Source organism: Sceloporus occidentalis, unplaced genomic scaffold (genome assembly GCF_023333645.1).
Source record: "Sceloporus occidentalis isolate IW3139 unplaced genomic scaffold, rSceOcc1.0.p SCAF_17, whole genome shotgun sequence".
Taxonomy (NCBI): Eukaryota; Metazoa; Chordata; class Lepidosauria; order Squamata; family Phrynosomatidae; genus Sceloporus; species Sceloporus occidentalis.
This window is the reverse complement of record NW_028316997.1, coordinates 1,702,184-1,722,890: the sequence shown is the minus strand read 5'-3', so window position 1 is coordinate 1,722,890 and position 20,707 is coordinate 1,702,184. Positions and strand designations below refer to the sequence as shown.

Here is a 20,707-nt window from a genome sequence, read left to right as displayed (position 1 = left end):
GATTTTAAAGGCTGCCTTTTCTACGTCACCCTATTAAAGCGGCAGTATAGAAACCATTGTTCTAATTCTGTTCCTAGCAGACATGGTAGAATTTAAACATGAATGGGAGAACATATGGCTATTCTGACTCTAACGTGGGACCAAAGATTGATTACGGGCCTTACATCAAATTTTATTTATATATCCGTTAAGGTATTGGTAAAAAAAAAAAAATAATTCTCCAAAGGAGAAGGAAGAAGAACTGGGTGGCCTTCATTTGCAGAAAGTATTTGTTCTTATTTTGGAAACAAAGTAGTACTGTTTGGGTGAGTGCAGACCCACTGAGCGACATCACTACTGACAGCTCACCTGCTAGTTCATGCACATCGCTCTGGGGATGAGACTCGGTTTCATATGCCATAAGAAAATACGTTGGGGGCTGAATTCACAGGGGGCAATTAATTGTGCATTCAGGATTACCATATGCTAAATCTGGCCTGTTTACCTTTGTATAATTCCATGTAGCAATTTTAGTGGGACCAGTAGCAATAAGTTGGCATGCTAGCCTGTCTTTCTAGTGAGTCTCCTTTAGCTTTGTCAGTGGGATGTGTTTGTGTGTTGTGAAATATTGTGTGTCTGGTTTAAGGCAGCAGCTCCAATATTCTCATTCTAAGCAGCTTCCAAATTGAAACCTATTACCCCGACTACACCTTTGAGCCATGAAAGAAGAGGCCCTTCTCAGACGCAGGTCATGTGCCGGTGTCTCATCTGGCTCCTTCCAACCACGGCCTGATGGACGAAAACTTGTCAGAAATGCATCCTTTGGAGGATACAATGAGCTCTCTCCGGCACTGCCAGGTTTGTCTTCTTTCACTCTAACATTTTCTGCAAATTAGACCAGCTTACTTACTTCTCATATAAAACAGAGTAGATGCTTGGCGTTTGTCCATGAATTTAATTTCCCTTTGTCTCAAGGAATTCAAGTGAAACCTTGATGAGAATATGTTGTGATGGAGCCTACAGCACAAAGAGGTCCTCTTGAATGCTCCCAAATAATTTGGGATATTGGAAATTGCTCAGTTGGAGTAAAGAGTGCTTTGGCAAGCAGTTAAATGATGTAGTCCTCTCTGTTGGTTAATTAATAATGGGGAGGTACCCAGATTTAATAGTAGCTACCTGATGATGGTTACATTAATGTCTCTATTAATGTATTTTTTCCTCTTTTTGTAAACTTGTTTTCCGAGACCTTTAAGGTCTCCCATAATTTTTCTACTCCTGTAAGTTTCTGCTTGTTTTCTTAATGCAGCAATGTTTTGTGTCGTTACTGCAAAACAGATGTCCTGCTACAATCTTATAATCTGTTGGTCCTGTATTTTTAACGGGATGGGGGCTAGGGGGTCACCACTGGCACGATACAAATGTTAAATCCCCTCAACATGTTGGATCACTCTATATTCTTATTATTTGTTCTATGAAAACTTCATCAGGTTCAATGTTATACACACAAGAGGGTTTTGCAATATTTTGCACCATAAAAGCCCTAGGAGTAAACGGTGCCTCTGGAGACGTTAAAAGTATACGGTCCAACTTCATGATAGTCATTGACTTGATCCTGAATTTTATTTTTATTTTGTATCTACGTTTATGTTTTACCACCTTTGTTGAGTGGGAGATGTCATCCATCTAACAATTCTCTTATTAATAATGTACAGTGTTGGTATCCTTGAAGTAAAATGCTATCTCAATTTTGAAGGAATAAAGCTATTCAGATTTCAAAATGAGCCAAAAATTATCTTTCCGTTTTTAAGGTAAGGCAGATATGTGTTCAATGGTGGTACCCCATGTGTGGAACTGCTGGTGGCAACTTTGAGGTGGCATTTAGTGTTGTACATGTAGGAAGGAATGTTCTTATACTCGTGTCAAACATAAAATGTAGATTATAAGAATGTCTGAGAGAACTAAGGGAAACCATATAGCACATACATTTTGATTTTGAAAATGTATTTTGAGTCTTATGATAATTGTTAACCCCCTCTATGCGATCTCCATTGTCTTGAAATAATGGCAGTAAAATTGCTGTATTTTAGTCGGCTTAGTCTATGTTCTATTATTTGAAGGTTATATTGGTTTTTGTGTTTCTCATGTTTATTTCACATCCATTTACTAATTATTCACCCCTCCCACCACTTTAGATTTTACTAAAATTTCCACCATTTCCACCTTCAGCATATTCAACGATTCTTCGAATAGTAAAATCTTATATATCCCCCCGAGGTCAGCATTTAGTGTTTGCTAGGATATACACGTTCTCTGCCTTTACTTAATAGCTACCCCACATACCCTTTTAATATTGTAGACATATTTGGAAGGTGAACAAGATGTAGTTTGGATTCTTCGTGGGATAGAATTGCGAAACCAACTGCTTTTACTGAAATGCTTCTCAGGAATGTGTTGCTCGGTCTGGAAATATAGCCCAGTATTTCCTAATTTATGGAGAAATTAATGTAAACTACAATACTTAATGTGTGGGGTTAAGTAATATTTATGAATGCCTCTATAGGTTTTGTGGTTGGTTTTTAAATAGCCGTGTGTATCTTTTGAGTTCCTCCAGAAACAGTGTATGCATTGTCACAAAAGTCGATAAATAGTAATAAAACTGTCCCTTATCTGCTGTTTTTGTTGTGTATTTTGGGTGACTTTCTCTTAAGCAGTGCAGCTGATTCTTTATGGCAGTGCAGTGAAGCATTTCCGCTATAGACTTTAATGGGTAAGAGGGGTTTATTCATTAAAGGGAAAGTTTCTCATAGACTTGTGGGTTCACCTCTTGCCATTTACATTAAAATGGAACAACACTAGATATTTTCTTTATCAGGAAATCCTGAACCGGCCCTTCATAATCCATTCTTCAGTGATTGAGGAGCTTTATCGCCGAGGAAATCTCACCGATTAACCTATGCATTATAAAGGGTCAACCAAGCGCTTCCTGCGGCAAGAGCTTTTTGGAGATGGGCCTTCATAATGAATAATGAAGTCAAGGCATTAAAACTACAGCTCTCCTGCATACTTTCCCATTACTAGATAGCCCTCAGAGTGTCAGGCTGGGTGATTGAGACCGAGTCATTCCACTGTTCACCACAAAGCAGAGTGTTTGTTAAGTAGATTGGGCTAAGAGACCAAATGGCTAATATGTACCTATCTGAAAACATATCATTGTCATAAACAGTTTTTGCTCTGCGTCTCCCTTTTAATAATGCTGGTGATGCTACCTGTCGGCCAGCTTGATAAGTTTTGGTTGTAAATGTTGTTTGGATTTGTGATGGTTGTTTACAGGCAGTGCTGTTTGTGGCTTTCTCCTTCTAATAAAGAAATCTGCAGTAAGCTCCATGTCAGCACATTCCTGCTAATTTCTTTTGCTAAGCCCTTTCTTATTGTAATCAGGATCAAGGCCATCTCAATAGCCATCCTTCTCAGATGAGTGGCAGAACTTACTGGGCGCTGCAGCGGTTGCACTTCTGCCCCTCTCAGAACCCACGGGGCAAAGCACATGTGATAGTTCTACCTTCAAAAAAAATAATACCCTTAGACAGGGCAGAACAAAAGTGTGATCTTCTTTCTATTGAGAACATAGATATACCCATGATCATCCCCTGCTGCCAACAAGCAATTCCTTTAAAAAAGGTTTAATCAGCCTGATAATTACATAATTACAATAATAAATTGCAATATGGCTATTACCCCTCGAGGATTAGGGCCGGTGCCAGTTACCCTGAACTATGGACTAGCTTTATATCATGCATATATGCGTTACTTTACCAGTTATGTTATATGAAATATGACCACAAATTAGATGGCCCATTAAGTTATCATACATTTGGGCTGTCACACCAGGTGTGTGATATGCTTCATCACAGAAAAAGAACATGAAAAAATAATGCATAAAGTGAACACGGATAGCGTCTGAATGTTCAGTTGGTCGGCTAGGTTTATACTGCAGGCATTAGTCATTTTGAATTAATTCACAGAAAAAGCAGTGTTAGGAACAGCAAGAATAGATCCTAAACTAGACTGAATTTCAGCCAGGTCTCCTCAAATCCAATGGAATGATGCATCTTTCATAGTTGTGCTTAATTCTGGCAGCTGTAGGAAAGCAAACCAAACCTGTGTATATTCTTTGTACCTAGTCAAATGATTTTTACGTGCTCAGGTCAGATCATAAAACATGGCGTGCGACAGACTCACCATAGAGTTCTTACAACTCGACGGCCAAGAAGATGTGATATTTGTAGAATGAGTTTTTATTTGGGGGAAAAACTGACCCTAAGAGGATAGATGATACTGTATTTAATAAATTAAATTGAGAATCGGGGAAAAGAATCTTGCCAGTTGCCACCCAAAGAGGTTAATGATGTAACGGGATCTGTACTAGGATTACTGCTTAACCTGTACTAGACTCCACATTAGGGTTGGCAATATTGGATGGATGATGTTGGAGAAGGCTGGGTAGATAGGGGAAAAGTGATTGGGGAAAACATGTTTCCCCAATGGAGGGAAGGGTTATGTGAGGGGAGGAATGGTGCAGATCAGTAAGAGTAAGGAGAGGGCATACGATGTGGATGGGGAAAAACACTAATAAAGTTATGCTGTTCCATTTGATGCTAGTAAACCTCACCATATTTATAGTATTACACTTTACATATAATCAGTTGGCTCTTTTCTTTCAAATTGGAAGTCTGTAGAGGAGACTTTTTAATGGCTGTGTTGTCCGACAGACCGAGACGTATTTATTGTTCTCTGCGACTTTAAAACAAAATTGGCATGCAAACTGTATTGGTATATGTTGCTGAATAATGAAAGATCTGTCTAATCTTGTTGCCCTTTCCAAATGTCAGGGATCACATACGTTTTCTTATTCCCTGACAATTTTAGGCGTGGCACAGATGGACATTCTTCTTCTTGACAATAAAGTGGGTCTGCTGACTCCCAACATTCCTTGGATGGTAGATAACAATGTTCTTTTTCAAAGCTTTTGTTCCAATTCAAGTAGCCATTGTTCTAAAGCAGATATGTGCCATATGCTCGATTGAGCAGACGCAGTGCCAGCTTTTAACTCAAATCTAAAACCGTTCCCTCTGGACTCGGCTACATATTTCTAGGAAGCCCAGAGTTCTGGAAGCAGTTTGTCAGCCATCTTTCTTGTTTAGAGGCTCTTAAGCTACAGGCTATGGAACAGCATATTCCGCTGCTAATATAACCGTCAGCAAGGCAGTTTACCAGTGTCGCTGCCTAGTGGCCCTTGTTGTGTTGCCATGTATATAGCTACAAAGGGTTGAACAATTTGTGTATTTTAGGTGCCAGGAATGTCTCTTTGGAGATCACATCCTATAAGTTAAAGTACCTGTGTGTGTACAGTGGTGTAACTTACCATTCTGGGGCCCGCTCCGCATGTATATTTCCTGTTTGGATAAAAATGGCTGTGGCCTGGAACATGTTATTGATTGTCATTGTGCTCACTTAGGTTCTTTTATTATGCCCATAATTTTATCATTTTGCCCATAATATGAGCAGTATGTGTTATGTAAACACATTCTTTGTGTGTGTGTATCCTGTAGGAACACGGTAAAAGCCTGCATGCTGTCTCCATGTCTCTGGGTTTAATTGCTCAAGCCAGCCATTGATGCGCATGCTGCCGATACAGCCTGTCGGGTCTCATTATAATAGTGGGGATGGGAGAAATTAAATACTAAATATTTAATCTGTGTGTGTGTGTACGTATGTATGTATGTATGTGTCGCCCAGGTTTGTTCTGTGCCTTTTTTTCTGATGGTGCAAATGGAGCGATCAGTACCTTGCTGCATGCCTACATTTGTTTATTTCTTCCGTTACATGCAGATTTGTTATTTTTCCCTGGAGAAATACTTTTCATGTTAATAGATGTGTTTTTCAGCCGGGCTTGTTCACACTGGTGCTTTAAGTCCCAAGAGTAGGCGCCATCACTTGTAACGTGTACAGGAAAAACAACTGGGTGTTGCGTTCTAAGCTTATGTAACATACAGGCCTTCAGCTGAAATATCTATATATTGTATGCCTGTATTGTGTATATATTTATATTCATAGTATAACACTGGGAATAGGCCCTTAAACCCTTTTAATTACCGGTATATTATTCTATGATGCCGCAATATTGTATACTTTTTTCTCCTTCTATAAAATTGCGTGGAAGTATCGGTAGTTCTCTCTGCACCTGCTTTTTGTACCTTTAACAATAAAGTAGCAATTTAGTAGTAGCTGCTAAAGAAAATTGCAAAAATGTGGCTCTATATATATATATATATATATATATATATATATATATATATATATATATATATTATTAATAAATACACACACCCCCGACAAACATAAAAAATCCAGTATGATTATTATTTTTCTCTCTAGGGTTTGAAAGAGGGAAGGATGAAGTCCTACAAAGTAAAGAAGATTCAAACTCAATGTCCAAGAGCAAGGTAAGACATTCCATAAACAGTTGTGAAATTCATTCGAAATAGGCTGGAGAAGGACAGCGGAGCGCTTCTTTCTGCACATTAAAGGTTTAGTTTAGTGACCTTGACAGGCCTTCTACTAAATGAATTGCATATTAAAGTACTCAGATTAATTTAAAATCCCATCAGAAAGAGAAACAAACGTAGAAACTGCAGCTCTGCAACTGCAGTTCTTCAGCAGTTTTTGAAGCAGCCAATCAGTGGCAGGGGAAACATTAAAATCGAAACATTTTCCATGCAGCTATCATCTATTAAACCGCATGAAGTGGAAAAAAACCAAACCTCCTGTTTACAAGCAAATTATTTCTAGTTCTGTGGAAAGTGTATATTTTAGTAAGGTTTTTACATATTATGTACGTCCATGTTATGGTGACGCTGCATGGAGATCTCAGATGAGGTAAGGCCGTAAAATGAAAAGATTGCGGTGCATGGTGAACAGAAAACCTTGGATTGGGGATTATATTAGTTATGAGGTGCTATTAGCAGCATTTTATTAGCAGAAAGAATTTCACAATCTGTATCTTACGACACCCGGTGTTGGCACATCAGGCTTTTTTGATTCTCTGCAGTGCACCCTATTTCTCAAATGTTTGCAAAGATTCCAAGAGAATGAGAATTCCAAGTTTTACACTCTTTTACACCTAAACCCCAACAATGTCTTAAGAGGTGATAGGCCCTAAATCATTATGCATTTTCTCACTGTATAATGGTGTTATTTCTGCTGTAGATGGGCCTGTTGTCATAACCCCAACGCGTTGTGCTCTGTATGACTTCTGTTCTTTATTTTCAGTCTGAATCCAAATTATATAATGGCTCTGAAAAGGACATTGCTGCTGCTTCAAGCAAGCTTACGAAAAAAGAGTCCCTTAAGGTAGATGGTGGCACCTTTTTTTACTAAAGTTCTTTTGGTGGGGTTGCTTTTCAGTTGACCATGACAAAAAAAAATTCCTTATAAATATTTTAATAGTTTACATTGTTTATTTGAGTTTCAGGAGATTCTCTAGGATTATTACAGTAGATTACAGTGAATATAAAACTAGAATAGCTAATTAGCATTTATACATATTGCTACTGAAGGAGAAGAAGACCGTGCTCTTCCAAGTTTACAATCTATTAGTCTAGTCTTTTGAATAGCGCAGACACACAGAGACGTATATAGGTCTGTGTTGCTTTTTGAAAGACCAGTGTGTTTGCTTTTTTGTAGTCTTGGAATTTGGATCAGTAATTTACCAATGTACAGTGGGTACATCAGGCTCTCCTACTCGTCTACCATCGTTTGGTCAGGGTAGAAGGATAACTGTCCGCAGGCACCATCTTATTGAACTTTTCACTTCTCGTAAAAGTTATTAGCATTATTTTGGAAAATCACATATATCTCTTATGATAACATGTAATTAGACTACAACCAAATGTATATTTACACCTTAGTCGCTTGGGAAATAATTTTGAGATTGTTTTCCATCGATGCATAGGCTTTGTATAGACAGCTTGTGCTCTGGAAGTCTCACAAGGTATATGATGAGTTAGTCGGGTCACTCATGTACTAAATGAAACTCAGTAGCTTTTCCAATAACATCCAGCTGTCCAACTCATCTAGTAAGCCCGTGTTTGGACTATAGACCCTGAAAAGTCCATCTTCAAACCAATTAAGCAACGGCTGTCAGCTAGTCAGATGTCTGCTTACTTCCAGAAAGTGCTCTCCAATTTAGGATACATCTCATTAGAGCTACTCAAAGTGGGGCTTCTGTGCTGTATTTTTTTCTAAGCATGCAATATCTACTCAAATGAATTGCCAAGGAACTGAAATACCAGATTTACCAAATAGTGTTCCCCTAATAACAAAAATTGGTATTACCACAGCAGATTTCACATAATCTGTTTCTTCCTTTTGTTTATAGTTTGTATATGTGTACATATTTCAGGTTCAAAAGAAGAATTACAGGGAAGAGAAGAAGAGAGCCACAAAGGAGCTGCTCAGTACAATCACAGACCCGTCGGTTATTGTCATGGCAGACTGGCTGAAGGTGAGGGTCTCCTCAAAGCAAATTTCACATATTAAGAAATTATAATACATTGATTCCTCCAACGTGGTTCCTTACCCTTACCTACACAACACAGACACCATTTTGTCCTATATTATTTCATCCTGAATGAAAATCTCTGAACTTGTGCTCTTTCTTGCATGTAGATCCGTGGAACGTTGAAAAGCTGGACAAAGCTGTGGTGCGTGCTAAAACCTGGAGTGCTATTAATTTACAAAACGAACAAAAATGGGCAGTGGGTTGGGACAGTGCTACTGAACGCATGTGAGATCATTGAAAGGCCGTCAAAGAAGGATGGATTCTGCTTCAAACTTTTCCACCCCTTGGAGCAATCAATATGGGCTGTGAAGGTAAATACAATGAAACCCAGTGGTTTTTACCCAGGAACACTAATCTGATTACAGGTTGAAAATGCATACATGTGTGTACAGCTACCATAAGTGCACCACATAATTTACCAGCAAGCAACGCGTTTATAGATACGGTTTATATATATAATATATTATATACACACACGCACACACTGTTCTGGATGCAAATTTTCATATGTAACCTTTTTTTCTTTCTCATACTTCAAGGGCCCCAAAGGTGAAGCCGTTGGTTCTATTACGCAGCCCCTGCCCGGCAGTTATTTAATTATTCGCGCTGCCTCGGAATCTGATGGTAAATCATGTTTACTTGTTTAAGCTTTGTGTAAACTATATATATTGTCCAGTCTGTTTTTTGTGTATTCCATCCATAAATACACATATATATATAACTTTGAATCCTGTATACAAGATAGGGCAGCTGTTTTTTAACAGATATTCACTAGGTTTTCCATGTTGGTTCTGCGAAAGCCATAGAAATGGTCTGAGTTAAGGGCACACATAAATGGGTGGCTTCTGCTGAGGTAAACTATTTTCACATTAAAAGTATGTTGGAGTCCCAATTTTGCAAGGATTCTGATAGATTTGGCGGAATGTAAAACGGTGCAGGTATTTTTTAGTTATTGGAGTTAGAAAATGACATCTTCCAGGATTATACCCTTAACGTGTTTCTCGCACGTGTCTAGTCAGATGAAAACCAAAGTTTTGCTTTCCTGCAAGATGGACTCCCAACATGCATTAAAATGTAGAAATGGAGGATTCAAATGTACCTTTTAAAACTGCTACTCATATAACTGCTTACACAATAGCAAATGAATGTGCAAATATGTGTTTTGTTTTAATTGTAACAATTGATGTCCTTGAGAATATCTTTGCGTCTTACACGTGCGAAATGTAGCTGAAAATTATTGGCTGTCAGCTACAAACCCTTGACCTCGTTATCCATAAAACTGAAGGATGTTGGAGATATGAGCTGTATGTGTTTGGAGGCATTTAATTGGGGAACAGATTGGAAGCCAGATGGGGTGCTGATGTCAAAGCTTGTTCCGTGCATTCATATAATTGTTCATGCTAGAGGGAGAAGCAGGGCTGAAGGTTTTAAGCGTTGCAGTAAAATAGTTTACTAAAGAGTTTCCTGCACACTTCCATAATGAGTTCCATACCCCTTAGTCTGACGTACGTATGAGTTCCATACCCCTTAGTCTGACGTACGTATGAGTTCCATACCCCTTAGTCTGACGTATGTATGAGTTCCATACCCCTTAGTCTGACGTACGTATGAGTTCCATACCCCTTAGTCTGACGTACGTATGAGTTCCATACCCCTTAGTCTGACGTACGTATGAGTTCCATACCCCTTAGTCTGACGTACGTGAAGCAACAGTAAATTCCACTATGGATTTTACTACATGTCCCTTACATGTCAAAAAGAAGGGAGGAGTATTCTAACCTATTTCACTAAGCTAACATTTCTCTAAGTAAGCAAGAGTGAGGGCCTTTAGTTACGAGCTTCAGGAAAAATGTGTATTTGTATTGCTTTTATTTACTAAATTAAAATGTGAGAATGTGGCTTTTTGTTACTGAGCTCCTAGTCCCTGAGAGATTTTAGTGATTAGACGGTATAGAGTGTGTGTGTATATACACTCTCTTCTCTTCTTCACCCTCTCAACAGGAACTCTTATGACATTGCATTCTAAATACATGGACATTAATATGAACTTGCCCCAACCTTTCTGTGGGGATTTGTGCCCATTCTTTCAGTAGAGCGTTTGTTATCTCAGGCACGCTTCCCCTTCAGCATACCAAGACATTTTGGGCATTGCAATGCTTCCAACTTTGTGGGAACAGTTTGGGGAAGACCCTTTTCTAATCAAAGCATGACTGTGCCCCAGTGCACAAAGCAAGGTCCATAAAGACATGGTTGGATGAGTTTGTTGTGGAAGAACTTGACTGTCCCGCACAGAGCCATGATCTCAACCCCATCTAACACTTTTTGGATGAACTGGAACAGAGATTGCTAGCCATCATCCAACATCAGTGCCTGACCTCACAAATGCTCTACTGGATGATTGGGCAACGATTCCCACAGAAACACTGCAAACCCTTCTGAAAAACATTCCCAGAAGAATGGAAGCTGTTACAGGTACAAAGGTGGGGCAACTTCATATCAATGTTTATGTAAACTTGCGAGCAGGGCTCTCTCCACCTAATGTATTGGTTTGTCTTAGTCTGTGTATTCTAGTCTTGTCATACCCCTTGAATATATGTATTGTGTTAAGCGCTGCATGAATTCTTGGCGCTATATAAAGATGATAATGTAATTAGAATGCAATATCATTGAAGTCCTTATTGGTGTAATGCTCAGGTGTCCCAATACTTGTGTCCATGTAGTGTATATCACAGCACAATTTTACTTTGAGGTCTAGAACCAAGATTAATGGTAAATAATCCCACTAACATGGTCATAATGTACTAGTTCACAACCTCATACTAAATAGTTAGGACCGTGATCTGTTATTCCCCATAATATTTACGTTTCCCAGCACAGTGGTCATTTCTTGCAGGCCTTTTTTAATACCTGTTTCTATACCAGGAAGGTGTTGGATGGATGCCCTCGAGCTGGCCTTGAAGTGTTCCAGTCTGTTGAAACGCACCATGATCAGGGAAGGTAAAGAACCCGACCTGAACTCTTCTGCTGAAAACAGCCAAGTGAACTTCTATGGGCTACTGAGAGCACACAACCTCCACAGCAATGAAAACTTCCAGTAAGTGCATCGGTTGTCCTCCAGTTCACCTACTATTTTTGGTAGAAGGCCACGAACATGTAACTGAATCAATATTTATTGCATTGCTTGGGCTTAAGATGATGCCTCCGATGGTGTTATTGATACAGTCATAACTCTTTTTTTGTTATTGCTAGTTCAGTTGTTCAAAGCATGTGAAAATGATCTGTGCTGTACATTCGTTGGCACCAAGCTACTACTTCATTACTTGGTATTTCTAGGTTGAATGACAGTGAAATCGAAAGACAGCACTTCAAAGACCAAGACACATATTCTGATAAGTCTGACAAGGATAATGATCATGACCATGAAGAGTCTGACAATGATGGCCTTGGCAAAAGTGAGGAGAGTGACAGTGATACCTCAGAGAGACAGGATGACTCCTTTGTTGACACAGAACCAACGGATCTCATTAAAGAAACCACCTACGTAGAAGAGAGCCATGAAGAACTGGGAGAGGTGAGGAAACACAGCCTAAACCTAGAGAACATGCTATTACTGTTTCAAGAATAATAACTTACCAGGGTCCAAAACGGACTTTTCTCTGCATGTCGTGTCTAGTGAACCTAATAAATTGGCTCTGTTCGAGGGTTCAGATTTCACAATGGGCTTGATAACTGTGTAGAAACTGTTTGGTGTAAAACTAAAATCACCTTCTAGTTTACTAGTGCTACACTGCATTTTCCACAAATTGCATCATTTCTATGATCTAATTTTTTTTGAGGATCCAGCTTTTGTTTTGGAATCAAACAAGTTATGTTGTTATATTAACATAGGTGCACATTACTCGCTCTCTTATATTGTGCGATGTGGATTTCATAATGTTTATTTTCTAGCTATTATTTATTTACACTATAGACAAGAGGGTTACTGAGTACACCAGTTGTATTTCAAAAAACACAAAAAAAGCATGTTTTGAGTAAAATCATTGGTTTTATTAGTATTTTAGAGAATGCGTTTTTGAAACTTCTCTACCTTTAGGTACTTTGTGAATACTTAGATCTTGTCCTGTCAACACACCCTTTATTTATCTGTTGGATGTATGTTGCTTTTTGTCTAAATATGTTTTTTTTCTCCCCAAGGCGGGGGAGGCTTCTCAAACAGAAACGGTTTCAGAAGAGCACAAGAGTCTGATCTGGACTTTACTGAAGCAGGTCCGGCCGGGAATGGATTTGTCTAAAGTTGTACTCCCCACCTTTATCTTGGAGCCACGCTCGTTCTTGGACAAGCTCTCGGATTACTACTACCATGCTGACTTTCTGTCAGAGTAAGGAACCTCTGAATGTTGTTGTGGTCAGAATCAACGTTTTATGTTTCTAACCATCCTTAAAGGGACACTCCTGGGTCCCAGTTAGCACTCTTAACCACAAATTCATATAACACTTCCAACTCTCCAAATCTAAAAAAATGCTGCGAATAACCGTGATAACCTTAATGGTTATCCTGTGTGATTATCTGTTCTAAAAGTTTCCACTTGCTTTCTCCCTTCCAGTTATTAGATATATTGATGATGATTAGACTGCACTCAAACTGAGGCATATTGCTTACAGCAGTGTAATTGTCCTTTAGGGAGTTTAAGAAAATAAACTGTGTTATCAAATCCATGATAATTTATAGACTTCGAGTTATGATAAGCTAGTATAGAACATCCATTTTGTCTTTGCACAATACACATGCATGGCTTGGGAGGAAGCAGGCGAATGGAGGGTGACATGATTTAGGGGAATGTTCATATGCAATAGAAGTCTGCACCTATCGTCAAATACAAACATATGCGTTCACTGGTCTGTGTAATCACAGTAGGAGGAACGTGGGTTAAGTTTTTGTTCCTTTGTTTCAGGGCCGCTCTGGAAGAAAATGCTTATAGCCGTATGAAGAAAGTTGTGAAGTGGTATCTGTCTGGATTCTACAAAAAGCCAAAGGTTTGATTTCTTCCTTGGTTAAGTCTGTTATGCCTTTTGCTACCTGAACCAGTTTTGTTAGCGATTGACAACATGTGGCCTCATTGATGGTTTTTTTTCTTACCCTAGTCTTGGAGTAATTTGTGTTTTAAAGGCCACACGATGCCTACAAGTTCTCCAATAAGGCTGCCTCTTTATTATTTTTTTTGTTACAACCGTGCTATAAAACCTATTGTGAAAACTATTTGTATTGGGCTTTAGGGTCTAAAGAAGCCGTACAACCCTATTCTTGGGGAGACATTTCGTTGCTTGTGGATCCATCCAACAACAAACAGCAAGACCTTCTACATTTCTGAGCAGGTATGGTGCCTGAGCTACAAGGAACACGTTGATCGGTTGTATTAAAGCCGATGCAGTTTCTGGGAAATATTGTATTTCATCTCACTTATAATATAACCAAAAAATACAATACTGAACAAGCATTTTGGAAACATTTAAATCTAAAATCTATTGGAATAGACCCCATCTGTGGATTGTGGGGCTGCCTCAGTATAAATATGGTGATATAAAGCAAGCTATGCATGGTGCCTTATCTTCTTTTTATTTTATATAACTCACTTAGGTTTCCCATCATCCTCCTGTGTCTGCATTTTATGTCAGTAACCGAAAAGATGGCTTTTGCCTTAGTGGAAGTATTTTGGCTAAATCCAAATTTTATGGTAAGTTCCAACTATTGTTAGCGTCTTGGCAAGTGTTGGATGGGGGCTGTAATCTGATGAATTGGGTAAAATAGCCATAATACAGGTTTGTGTGATATCTACATGGGGCTGTATATAATTAATCCACTGTTAGCTGAAATGTATCACAAATAAAATTCTTGTAGTCTTAAATAATAAAGGCCAGATGATCTCTGTGATAATTTCCTTTTTGTTTTTGTTGTACAGGTAATTCTTTGTCTGCCATTCTTGAAGGAGAAGGAAGACTAACTTTCCTTAACAGGGGAGAGGATTATGCGATGACAATGCCTTATGCTCACTGCAAAGGTACAAACTTTCAGCATCATGCCGTGACTTGGCTAGCGATGGAATCCAGTGTCGTATCAGTCCCTGCCTCTTTGTACTATGCTAACACCGTTCGTATTTCCTTAGGCATTCTTTATGGGACGATGACACTTGAACTTGGAGGAAATGTCACAATTTCGTGTGAGAAAACCGGTTACAGTGCCGTTCTTGAATTTAAATTAAAGGTATGTTATATATGTGTATGCTTTTATGCAAATGTTTTCTGTTTATTAAATCCTTCATTTATATTGCGTAAATCTGCTTTATTTTTGCCGCAAACAAAAAATATATTTATAAATCAAGCAGCACAAGGTATGTCATTTTGGTATAACGTAGAGTTGGACATCTGCACCAGGAAGCATTAACTCTCTATTCAATCCCTAACAGCTTTTAATGATACAGATCTACGGCAAATGGCAGTTACCACAAGCTGTATATCTGCTTTGCTTGTTGGGTAATAGGAAGGCTGACCACCCACTGGCTTTTCCTTGACCTGCTCACCTAGTGATAGAACGCTAGGAGTAACCTGCGCAATGATGCCATGTGCTCCTACTGTCTTTTTCTTTCTGTTGTAGGGGTTCATGGCTGTTAAATGCTAAATAGACACTTGACACCATTCTCTAAATCAACCAAATGGCGTTCTTGACTCATACAATCAATAACTCTATATATAGCAGTGTGGGTGGTATGGTCTCTGGCTGACGCATATGGTCTTTTTGTCCCTTTTGGATAGAGCAGCCACTGTAAAAAAAATAAATAAAAAAAATGGCTCTATCTTGTAAAGTTTCATTGATAGTGTTATAAACTTTACACAGTAATAATAATAATAATTTATATTTCCTTTTTTTGGTAGTTTTGAGATTATAGTATATCATTTCTGAAATAAAAGCATACATTCTATTTATCTATTGTAATTATGACACTTGTGTGTGCAACAACTTTTGACCATTCCATACTTCTATTCTCTCAAAATAACATTAATAAAAATAAAAAAAAGATTTAAGTCTTATGTCCTTGCTCCTTGAAGCAACGTACTTGAAGTAATTTATTTTTCTTGAAGCAGCATACTAGAAGTACTACACTGTACAGTATTGCAGTGGACCTACAGAAACTGATATTTTTACCGTATTAATCATATTTTATTGCTTTGTGACTCGTGGTTTTGAGCACGCGTTTCAGTTGCTTCAGGTATGCTAGCTATCCTTTTATTAACAGTATTTTTCTTGTGACTTTCAGCCATTTTTAGGCAATGATGATAGTGTTAATCAAATATCAGGGAAGATAAAGTTGGGGAAAGAAGTGCTGGCCACACTGGAGGGAAACTGGGTAAGTAACCAAATGCGTGAGCAAGTTACAGCAAGGTCATAAGTCAACTAAGATCACTTAAACGTGGAGTACAGTATCAATAAATATAGTTATTTCTAAGATTTTATGTATATGTATTTTATGAAGATGTATAAGGATAGAAACGGTTTATTTAGCTGAGCGAAAGGATTTTAAATGCCAGACATCATAAAATAACATTGAAAGTATTCATACGTGTTTTAGATTACAAACCTGAGACCCCAGGAAACACATGCAACCTCGGCTATATGGTGTTCAATCAGTACAGTACACTCTGCATTAGAGACACTCCAATGTCTAAATGATTTGCATTCACGTTCCCTCGTTCATATTTATGTAAATGTTTGGTGTACTTGTATAGTCAAACATTGGAAAATGCCAGATTATGAAAGGTGTTCATTTGCAAATTGTGTGTGTGTGTGTATATATATATATATATGTGTGTGTGTGTGTGTGTATATGTGTGTGTGTGTGTGTGTATATATATATATATATGTGTGTGTGTGTGTGTGTATATATATATATATATATATATATATATATATATATATATATATATAATGTGTATATGAACATGAACAACAAACTCCGTTCTTTGTACAAATTCTCTTTAAAATATATATATATATTTGAGGCCGATCCATCAATGATACTCATGCCTATTAAACTTTATCAAGCGGAGTTATTACATGGGTATGAAAGTTGCAGTGCCTTATTGCAATATTTTGTGAATATGATCATTAGTTTACACTGTTTTATTCTGTCTTCCAGGATAGTGAAGTTTTTATACATGATAAAAAAACCGATTTGTCTGAGACGTTCTGGAACCCAACACAAGAAATTAGACAGAGACGTTTAACTCGGTGTACTGTGCTGCGGGATGAACAGGGTGAATTTGAGTCTGAAAGGTGTGTCTGGCTTTTCTTACATGTGTCATGCTGCAGTGAAAATGGTCATTTACACATCGTGGACGCCATAAAACAAAATTATCTTTTGGTATTCCAAAATACACAAAACTAATGCCTAGGAATTTGGTGACCACCCATGGGGAAGTACCCTACAATGGGTAGGGATCATTCAATTTGTTGTGCAATGCTGATTTTTGTGTACAATTATAATAGCTTTGTCAGCGCGGCTTCAGTGGACTCTGAATTTTAGGATAATGTAATTTGGATCTTTCCTTGACAAACCAACAGTTAAATCCCAATTCTAAGCTTAATTTTGTTCCAGGCTTTGGCAACATGTCACGAGAGCCATAAACAGCAAAGATCAAATACTTGCCACTCAAGAGAAGTTTGTGCTAGAAGAAGCTCAAAGAAAAGCTGCCAAAGAAAGAAAAGCAACGGGCGACGAGTGGACGTGCAAGCTTTTCGAGCAGGATCCGATCAGCGGAGAGTGGCATTACAGATTCGCAGAGTGAGTCCATCACTTGCGATTCAGGTTTCTTCTCTGATAGTACAGATCGGTGTTCTAGAGAACACAAACTTAATACATGAATACAATACGAGAATGTTTAACTCTTAGTGTGATATCATTGCTGTTAACTTTTCAGATCATTCAAAATGATTTTGTTTTCATGGCGTTGCATTCTGACTATATAGACTTAAAGATACTTAAACGCCCTGACAGATGTACTCTTGAAACTAATCGTACATGGTGCTAGACAAGTGTTCTTTATTCTAAAGATCACATAATACCTTTTGGTAGGTGAAATAGGAATACAGCCAGGTGTGATATTTTATCCTATTCAGTTTTGTAGTGGGATATAAAATATTGAAATAAACCTATTAATGGACCCATATTGTGTTATCAGAGAATCAGAAATCCTGATTTTTTTGTAAAAATTTTTTTACAGAAAAATGATGAGTACTAAAAATAACCTCCTTATAGAGGTAGAGGTTTTAAAGCCACCCAGTCAAGTACAGGGATATTAACTCTATATATTGGTTTTAAATTTCGTCTCCTGCTATTTTAATGTTTTGCTGATGAGATTCTCTAATATGTTTTTGCTGTTCTTGTAATGCTGTTTGATGTATCCATATATTGTGTGAACACCCCATATTTTGCCTTTTTAGCACCCGGCCTTGGGATCCTCTGAACGACTTGATACAGTTTGAAAAAGAAGGTGCCGTCCAGACAAAAGTGAGGCACAGGACTCCAATGGTACGTTCAGGCAGTGTAATTAGTCTCTGTAACCAAGGGGCAAAGCGGGGGAAATGCAGTTTTCATGTAGGTCTCACAGCTGGAAAGCAGGAATGGGTTTCTTCTCGTCTCTGTCCTAATAAGCTCCAGGATGCATGTGTCAAAGTTCAAAGAACTAACCTTTAGTAACAAAGTCCTGCTTCTAGTGCAGCACTGGTATAATTACAATGGCAGCACGAAAAACCAGTCTCCTGCCAACCCTGCAACTCTGACGCACATAGGTTTATTGTAGGCATATGGGATCAGAATTGGACAGAGACACACAGGTGTCTTTTTATAGTGTTTCTAGGACCGTGAGAAGCATTCAGTTTAGAGTAAAGCCGCTCCAGGAACAATCATTGCTTGATTAATTGGTCCAATGGAACGAACATCTGTGTTATGCCGTGGGGTGACAGTTCATCTCTGTAATAAGACAGATTTGGGTAACTAAGTCAGTAACACATGATGTCATCACATTTTTTTCAAACAGGAGAGCTCAGTAATGGTTTTAATTAGGGATGCACCGAAATGAAAATTCGGGACCGAAATTTCAGGATTCACTTGGCCGAAACTGGCTTTCATGCCGGAAGATGTTACATCAGATCGGACAGCAGAAAGCCAGCGATGCTGGCTTCTGCTGTCAGGGGGAGTCCAGTCTGTCAAATGACAGCCTGATCTCCTGTGCAGCGGCATGGATGTGTCCCTGCTGCTGCAAGAAGAGCAGGATGTACCGGTCCGTCCATAGGGGATTCTTGGGATGTGTTTTTTTGAACGTACCAGTACGTCCATAGGGGACTGAAGGGGTTAAATACCGTGAGGTGTCTGCCCTGTGATGTGTCCTTTGTTCTTGTTTAATATACACATAGAATGAATGGAAGAATGATTTCCAGCTAATACCTTCTAGCTAACAAGTGTTTCAGTTGTTGTGCGTGCTAAATGATTTGTGTTAATAACATATGGAATTGTTTTTCTTTGTAGGTTTGTGTTCCAAAACTAAAACACAAAACAAGCAGCCAGCCCAAGAAAGTCGAGAGTGGGTGCTCTTCCCCTGAACTAGATAACCAAGACTCGTCGGGGAGTGAAGGTAGAAGACCTGTCCTTTAGTCCAGCTTAGAACATGTACTTCTTGATGAGCCCTCTGACATTTAAAGGGCTAAAGCCCATACTGGATGAAATGCCACGCATTGTTGGCATGCTTCATCCTCTTAATAAAAACAATAGACGGACCCTTAGTGGTCTTAACTGCATTCAGATCTTTAGTAGTATTTGTTCTCCAAATTAACTCTGTTCATAAATAAACTTAAAAAAATGGTCTTAATCTGATGCTGTTAACGTATGTTCTATTACCCAACAAACCTTGCCAATGTGATGGCATTTTCTCAAAAATGTGTAAGAAGACAGCTGTGTTATGGATCCACGTATTTACATTTTCCATAGCCGCTGTGTCATCTAGTGGCAAACATTGAAATCTATAGCTTACAACTGAAGTACAGGCATGTCCCGTGGATAAATGTCAAAACACTGACATATGGGCATGCAACTGATAATTAATTCATTGTTTTTGTCACTTTCTTAGCACAACTACAAACACATAGCACTCGAGTCAGGAAAAAAGGGGCAGATCATGGAGAACTTCAAAGTGCCATAGAATCCATAAAGCGGACCCAAGAAGAAATAAACAGGTGAACTTGCTCAAGCCAAATCAGACTAGCTAATACAATTTAGACATATATGTATATAATAACATAACTTAACATGTGTGAAACTTCATTGAATGGGGTGTGCTGTGCACACCTGCAGTGCCTGCTGCCTTCACTTGTCTATGAGCACACCGAATAGGCGGAGGGGCCACAGTTTTTGGAGTCTGTTCCATGCATAGTCAACTGTCTACATAAGGAAGCATGAGATCAGTCCGACTTGGTACCCTTCATTTAAATTGTAGCAAATGAGCAGATCAGGTTCAACTTGCTGCTAGATCTTCTAGCTTATAGAATGAACATGTCAGCCATGGCATCTTTTTTTCTGATGAAATATGTATTTGCTACATACATGTATATATTAAGATGGGATATTCTACTACAGATATTGGGATCTCTCCACTAAATAAGAAGTTCGTGGAAGGGTTACACATTTCAATTACCCGATATCAACTATTCATTATCAAGAGCAAACCCCTGCAGAAGAGCCGAGTTGGACCTGTAAAAAGAAGTCTGCTTTTTTGATATTGGACAAACTTCAAATGCCCTCTTTAGCGAATAAGACCCCATTGTGTAGTTGAACTGTGCCAATTGTGCTAATTTGTTACTTGTATGACTGTATGCTTGTCTGTAATATACATGACATATTTATTCTTTGTTCTGTTGCTTCTTGTAGGAACATTATCGCTCTCCGTAACCGTGTAACTACCAACACCTCCTCCACAGAGAACAGCTTTCTTCAGCAGAGAGACTACTGTATCATCATATTCCTGATATTGCTTCAGATCACCATCAACTACTTGTTCAAGTGA

The 20,707-nt window shown here is 38.5% G+C and overlaps 1 protein-coding gene across 1 annotated transcript; it reads left to right on the top strand.

The window, feature by feature from the left end:
* Positions 1–698: 698 nt before the first annotated feature.
* LOC149302735 (oxysterol-binding protein-related protein 8-like) lies at positions 699–20,707 on the top strand. Its single transcript, XM_089482063.1, has 21 exons — positions 699–837; positions 6,415–6,482; positions 7,309–7,389; positions 8,441–8,542; positions 8,707–8,910; positions 9,139–9,223; positions 11,522–11,693; positions 11,933–12,170; positions 12,794–12,978; positions 13,552–13,633; positions 13,874–13,972; positions 14,235–14,331; positions 14,557–14,655; positions 14,761–14,858; positions 15,910–15,999; positions 16,789–16,925; positions 17,248–17,433; positions 18,093–18,180; positions 19,177–19,282; positions 19,775–19,880; positions 20,572–20,707. The coding sequence occupies exons 1-21, from the start codon at positions 699–701 to the stop codon at positions 20,705–20,707; spliced, it is 2,598 nt and encodes an 865-aa protein (XP_089338189.1).